Source organism: Ochotona princeps, chromosome 14 (genome assembly GCF_030435755.1).
Source record: "Ochotona princeps isolate mOchPri1 chromosome 14, mOchPri1.hap1, whole genome shotgun sequence".
In the NCBI taxonomy this organism is placed as follows: domain Eukaryota; kingdom Metazoa; phylum Chordata; class Mammalia; order Lagomorpha; family Ochotonidae; genus Ochotona; species Ochotona princeps.
Window position 1 is genome coordinate 21,792,144 of NC_080845.1, and position 6,597 is coordinate 21,798,740.

At 59.0% G+C, this 6,597-nt stretch overlaps 1 protein-coding gene across 1 annotated transcript; it reads left to right on the forward strand.

Moving 5' to 3' along the window:
- The first annotated feature begins 1,539 nt into the window (after window positions 1-1,539).
- KLF4 (KLF transcription factor 4) lies at window positions 1,540-6,315 on the forward strand. Its single transcript, XM_004580926.2, has 5 exons — window positions 1,540-2,200; window positions 2,320-2,440; window positions 3,069-4,062; window positions 4,173-4,337; window positions 5,224-6,315. Exons 1-5 carry the CDS (start codon window positions 2,196-2,198, stop codon window positions 5,397-5,399), a joined length of 1,461 nt encoding a protein of 486 aa, XP_004580983.2. The 5' UTR covers window positions 1,540-2,195; the 3' UTR covers window positions 5,400-6,315.
- The last annotated feature ends 282 nt before the right edge of the window (window positions 6,316-6,597 follow it).

A 6,597-nucleotide genomic window follows, 5' to 3' on the forward strand; every position in this document is an offset into this window, starting at 1 on the left:
AAATCAGGGATAACAAATATGCCTAGGAAACCTAATAGGTACCAGAGTCGCGCGTTTCAAACAGGTGACAACGACAAAAAAGTATGAGGCCATTGGAGCTCCGCGGGGTGACGGTGGGGGTGGTGTGCGTACTGGCGGCCCGAGGCGCAGGTATCGATCCCTGTTCCCCCAGCCCCCTCTGCTCCCGAGAGCTGGGGGGCACCCGGACGGGGAGCGCACAGTTGGCTGGCGAGAGGGGGCTCTGCGGAGCGCTGGGCGGAGCCGGCCCCGCGCGCCTCGGTCCAAAGTAAACAGCTCGCGAGCCTACGTTTAGTGATACTCAACACCACGCTCACGTTTAAAAAAAAAAAAAAAAGACTGCAGAGATGAGGGCGAAAACATTTCCCGGCTGGAAAATTACTGATCTTACACGCCAGGGAGCGGGGGTGGGGAGGCAGCGGGAGCCGAAGGCACGACCGACCGCCTCTTGCCTCTCCCTCCCGGGTGGGCACCGACCGCCGCGGCTGGGTCGGCGCACGCTTTCCGGGAACCTGGTTCTCCCCTCCGCACTGCCCCACCTCCTGGCACCCGGCCGCTTTCCTGTGAAGTCCCTTTCCGTGGGTTTGATCTGCCAAGAAGCCTGAGCCGAAAGGCACAGACTGTCGCTTGACCTTTGCCTCGCCATTTCACCTCTTTGTGACTCAGTTTCTCATCCTTGAAGTGGAAAGCAGGGTGCGTAGCCTGTCGAGTGTTTTTTTTTTGGGGGGGGGGGGAGAGATGCCTGGTGGAGGGACGTTTCCGTGCCTCAAAGGCTTTTCCTCGTCTACCCCCGAAAGTCAATCCCAAACCCTTTCACTGCTGCGCACCCCAGTCCAATCTCTGCTTCCCTTCCAAGCGCTCTGCTCTTCCGAGGCTCCCGGTTGTCCACCCCGGCAACTGGGCACCCATCTGCCTCCCCGTACCCCACCCGACAGCCAGGAGGCGACGCGCGGGCCGTGAGCGGCCAGGCCTACGTCGGCACCCGGATCCTGCGTGCAGAGAGGAGAGCGAGGCAGAGAGAGAGAGAGAGAGGAAGGGAGGGCTGGATGAGTCACGCGGATAATCGCGCTCTTCTAGCACGCAGACAGCGCGGCGAGCGCCGATAGGGCCAGGGGTGGTGGACGCGCGCCACCTTCCCCCTCGGCCCGCCACCAGCCTTCTGGGTCGCGCGCTTCGAACCCAGGCCACCGATCAGGGCGACGCGACGGCCGGACCTGCGCCCAGCTCCCCGCGGCCCCGCGCGCCCGGTCGACGCCGCCGCCGCCGCCGGCGTCAGCGCGGCTCCAGCCCGCCAGCTGCCCGGCTGGCGTCACGGCCCGGCCCGGCCCCGCCCGCGCCCCTCCCTCGCCCCCGCCCCCACGTGCGCCGAGTTTGTTTATTTAGCTGCTATGGCAACGCGCGGGGGGGCGGGCAGAAGAAAGGGAGGGGCGGGGCCTGCCGACGGACCCCTGCGCGCCCGCGGGGAAGAGGCGGGGAAGGCGGTAGCCGAGGAGTTATAAGTAAGAAGCGCGCGGCGGCCGCCGGCAGTTCCCCCGGCCCGAGAGAGCGAGCGCGGCTGCGGGCGCGCGGGGAGCAGAGGCGGTGGCGGGCGGCGGCGGCATCGGGAGCCGCCGAGTCGCCCCTCCCCGCCCCTCCGGCCCCCCAGCCACCCACCCGCCCGTGGCCCGCGCCCATGGCCGCGCGCGCCCCGCGCAGCCCCCAGGACTCCGCGCCCAGCGCCGCCGCCCAGCCCGCAGCTCCGCGCCACCGCGGCCATTCTCACCTGGCGGCGCCGCCCGCCCACCTCTCCGGCCACAGCCCCTGCGCCCACGGCGACAGCCGCTGCGACCGCGACAGCGGTGGGGGACGCTGCTGAGTCCAAGAGAGGACAGCCTGGCCACCGGACCTACTGACTCGCCTTGCTGATTGTCTATTTTTATAAGAGTTTACAACTTTTCTAAGAACTTTTGTATACAAAGGAACTTTTTTAAAAAATAAAAAAAGAGACGTCTTCAATTTATATTTAATCGAAAGAAGAAGCATCTCGGGCAATTCGGGTTTTTTGGTTCTTTTTTTTTTTTTTTTTTTTTTTTTGGCTTCGTTTTTAAGGTTTTATTTCTCACCCCTCTTCGTCGGCTTTGGGGTTCGGGTACCCTCGCTGCTTCGGGCTCCCAAGGATCGTCTGGGCCCCCACATTAATGAGGTAGGTGAGGCGCGGGACGTTGCGGGCAGGGAGGCGTGAGGTCGGGAGGGACGCGCCGGAGCGACGGCCCAGAGTGGCCCCTGACTCCTGCCTCCCTGTGTGCCCCGCCCGGCCCGCAGGCAGCCACCTGGCGAGTCTGACATGGCTGTCAGTGACGCCCTGCTCCCGTCCTTCTCCACGTTCGCGTCCGGCCCAGCGGGAAGGGAGAAGACACTGCGTCCGGCAGGTGCCCCGAATAACGTGAGTGTCGCTGCTGGTCGCCCCGTGGCGCCCGGTGGGCATCTTTGGGTGCGGGAAAAGGGGTGCGGGCAGAGCCCCGGACTCGCCAAAGAGCCACCAAGCGAGGGGAAGGAGTGGCCGCCTCGCGGACCCCACAGCCGTCCTCCCCGAACGCTTTCTGTGCCTTGGCTGGGGTATCTGTGCGTGTGGTCCCGGCACTGCGGAGCCGCCAGGGGCGCACGGCGGGTCCTCACACGTCCCGAGGCGCGCAGGCGGTGGGGTGGGCACGCGCAGGCTGCCCGAACGTGAGGTGGCAGTGTCCCTAGACGCCGGCCGAACCCCAAAGAAGCCTGGCACGTAGGCGGTCCCGAGGCTCGGGCGCCTGGGCAGAGCCTCCGTGTCCCAATTCCGTGGGTGGCGGAAGAATCCCCGGGATCGGGCCGGCCATGGCGCTCGCTCACCCTCCGTGGGACAGACACCACAGAAGCACCCCTCAGTACAGACTCGGTGCCTCTCCTGCCACCCAGATGTCGGCTGAGGTTGCAGCGTTAGGGTGCTGGGGGCCCCTGCCTGCCGGGTCCCCGTGTCAGCACGTCGGCTGACGACGGAGCACCACCACTGACGAGCTCTGTCTTCCCTGTCCCCGCAGCGCTGGCGGGAGGAGCTCTCCCACATGAAGCGGCTTCCTCAGGTGCTTCCCGGCCGCCCCTACGATCTGGCGGCGGCGACTGTGGCCACAGACCTGGAGAGCGGCGGAGCCAGCACGACTTGCGGAGGCAGCAACAACCCGGCACTCCTACCCCGGAGGGAGACCGAGGAGTTCAATGATCTCCTGGACCTAGACTTTATTCTCTCCAACTCGCTGTCCCACCAGGAGTCGGTGGCAGCCACCGTGTCCTCGTCTGCGTCTGCCTCGTCCTCGTCTTCCCCGTCGAGCAGCGGCCCTGCCAGCGCGCCCTCCACCTGCAGCTTCAGCTACCCCATCCGGGCCGGGGGCGACCCGGGCGTGGCGCAGGGCGGCGCAGGCGGTGGCCTGCTCTATGGCCGGGAGTCCGCGCCTCCTCCCACGGCTCCCTTCAACCTGGCGGACATCAACGACGTGAGCCCTTCGGGCGGCTTCGTGGCCGAGCTCCTGCGGCCCGAATTGGACCCCGTGTACATCCCGCCGCAGCAACCGCAGCCGCCAGGTGGCGGGCTGATGGGCAAGTTTGTGTTGAAGGCGTCGCTGAGCGCGCCCGGCAGCGAGTACGGCAGCCCGTCGGTCATCAGTGTTAGCAAAGGCAGCCCTGACGGTAGCCACCCGGTGGTGGTGGCGCCCTACAGCGGCGGGCCCCCACGCATGTGCCCCAAGATCAAGCAGGAGGCCGTCTCTTCGTGCACCGTCGGCCGGCCGCTAGAGGCCCACTTGGGCGCTGGACCCCCTCTGAGCAACGGCCACCGGCCCACTGCACACGACTTCCCCTTGGGGCGGCAGCTCCCCAGCAGGACTACCCCGACCCTGGGTCCCGAGGAACTGCTGAACACCAGGGACTGTCACCCTGCCTTGTCGCTTCCCCCGGGCTTCCATCCCCACCCTGGGTCCAACTACCCACCCTTCCTGCCCGACCAGATGCAGCCGCAGGTCCCGCCACTCCATTACCAAGGTTAGTGTGGGGCACGTGGAGCTGGGGCTGGGGAACCCCACGTGAGGCCGTGCTGGCCCTCTGGGGTAGGGTACCTGGCATGGTGTTGACCCCACCTTCTTCACCCCTAGAGCTTATGCCGCCTGGTTCCTGTTTGCCGGAGGAGCCCAAGCCCAAGAGGGGAAGGAGGTCGTGGCCCCGGAAAAGGACGGCCACCCACACCTGTGATTACGCGGGTTGCGGCAAAACCTACACAAAGAGTTCTCATCTCAAGGCGCACCTGCGAACCCACACAGGTAGGAGGGTGCGGGAGAGGCAGGGGGCAGGGTTTCCTTGAAATGTCAAGTCCCTCCCAGCCAGCTCCAGGAGCTCACTGTGGGCCCTCTTTGGGACGCTGGCTCAGTGCATCTGTCTGCGCCATCTCTTAGGTCCCACAGAGGACACAGCAAACCGGCGCCTGCCTCTGTGCCCAGGAGCCTCTGGCATGAGGGATGGTATCTGTGCTTGAATGTGCAATTTTGTTAGCGCCTTTGGAAGGCAGGGAGATCCCAGCAGTCTGTGGGCCTCTTTCTGCTCCGACAAAGCCTTGCCCTTGTAATCAAGAAATTACACTTTGCAGTGCAGCGGCTCGACGGCTTCTTTTAAATTGGGTTTTTCAATCTCACAAGCTGTTTTTGCTGCTTGCTCCCTCTGCGAATTCACTCCCTCTCTTATTTTTAGTCCTACTCTTGCTCAGCATTGACTACTTAATTTATTCCAAGACCTCAATGATTATAATTGCTGGGAGCTCCTCGCTTACGATCGTCATTGCAGAGTCGTTCTGTGCAAGTTGATGCATAAGGTTGTGGAATGTTTACAAAAAGGAACAAAAAAAAAACAGCCCTCTCTGGCCTTTTAGAGGCAGATGTGGATTGTAGGATAAGAAGATGTTACTGCTGAGTTTGGTTTATTTGAAATTATTCCCACCACTGACTTGGCTCAAAAAAAAAAAAAAACGGCACCAGCCTTGCAGGGATGGAGTTGAGGGGGTGACTGTGTGCTTCCTTGCATACGACCCTTCGACCCTTCGGTGGTATAAGGATGTCCCTGGGTCACTCTCCGAAGGGAGGGCAGGTAGGGATAAGCCTCCAGTTCCTAAAAGGGCCCAAATCACCACAGCACTGTCCCCTTTTCCCTTTGCAGGTGAGAAACCGTACCACTGTGACTGGGATGGCTGTGGGTGGAAGTTTGCCCGCTCCGATGAACTGACCAGGCACTACCGCAAGCACACCGGGCATCGCCCATTCCAGTGCCAGAAGTGCGACCGGGCCTTTTCCAGGTCGGACCACCTTGCCTTACATATGAAGAGGCACTTTTAAAATTCCAGACAGTGGACAGAACCCACACTGCCAGAAGAGAGTTCAGTATTTTTCGCCTTTCATACTGTCTTCCCGAGGAGGCGGGAGCACAGCCGGAAAGCACTACAATCATGGTGGAGTTCCCAGGGAGTCCATTTGTGAACCCATAATCAGCAGAAAGGAGGAATCCGAAAGACACGAATCAAAAGAACATTTGGGGTCTGTGACTGGATCTTCTATCATTCCAATTCTCAAATCCAACTTGAATATTCCTGGACTTAACAAGAAATGCCAAGGGGGGTCACTGGAAGTTGTGGATATCAGGGTATAAATTAGATCCATGAGTTGGGGGGCGGGGGAGGGAAGACCAGAATTCCCTTGAATTGTGTTTTGATGCAATATAAGTATAAAGATCACCTTGTATTCTGTTTGCCTTCTAAAAGCCATTATGACCACGTTGGAAGAGGAGGAAATTCAGGTACAAAAAAAAAATGTGTGTCAATAGCCTAAATGATGGTGCTTGGTAAGTCTTGGTTGTAAAGGTACCAAATGAGGAAGCCAAAGTTCTCGAACTGCTGCATATCTTTGACAAGGAAAATCTAGTTTTTGTCTTCCGATCTACATTTATGACCTAAGTCAGGTAAATAGACCTGGTTTACTTCTTGTAACATTTTGATGCAGACAGTCTGTTATGCACTGTGGTTTCAGATGTGCAATAATTTGTACAATGGTTTATTCCCAAGGATGCCTTAAGCAGAACAAATGTGTTTTTTTCTATATAGTTCCTTGCCTTAATAAATATGTAATATAAATTTAAGCAAACTTCTATTTTGTATATTTGTAAACTACAAAGTTAAAAATGAACATTTTGTGGAGTTTGTATTTTGCATACTCAAGGTGAGAATTAAGTTTTAAATAAACCTATAATATTTTATCTGAACAACAGTATCATTGTTTTTGTCCTGGAAAAGCATGTTATAGGTCGCATTCAGTTGGAGCACACAGGAAGGTAGGGTGTGAAGACGGGCACTTGGAAAATGCTGGCTGACCTCAGCAGGGGTTAAAAGATGATAAGCAAATGCTGGAAAGGGAAAGGTTTTGAGCGTTGGGAATTGTAAAATTAAACAGTTGGTCCAGGCTTCTTCTTACAAATGTACGTGAAACTACCCAGGAGCAGTTAGTTACCTTACCTGAGTGGATTTCTGGGTAGAAATCAAGT

Coding starts and splice junctions, on each gene's coding strand:
- KLF4 (XM_004580926.2), top strand. Junction 2,441..3,068: donor CGGCAGGTGCCCCGAATAAC/GTGAGTGTCGCT, acceptor CTGTCCCCGCAG/CGCTGGCGGGAGGAGCTCTC. Junction 4,338..5,223: donor GCACCTGCGAACCCACACAG/GTAGGAGGGTGC, acceptor TTCCCTTTGCAG/GTGAGAAACCGTACCACTGT.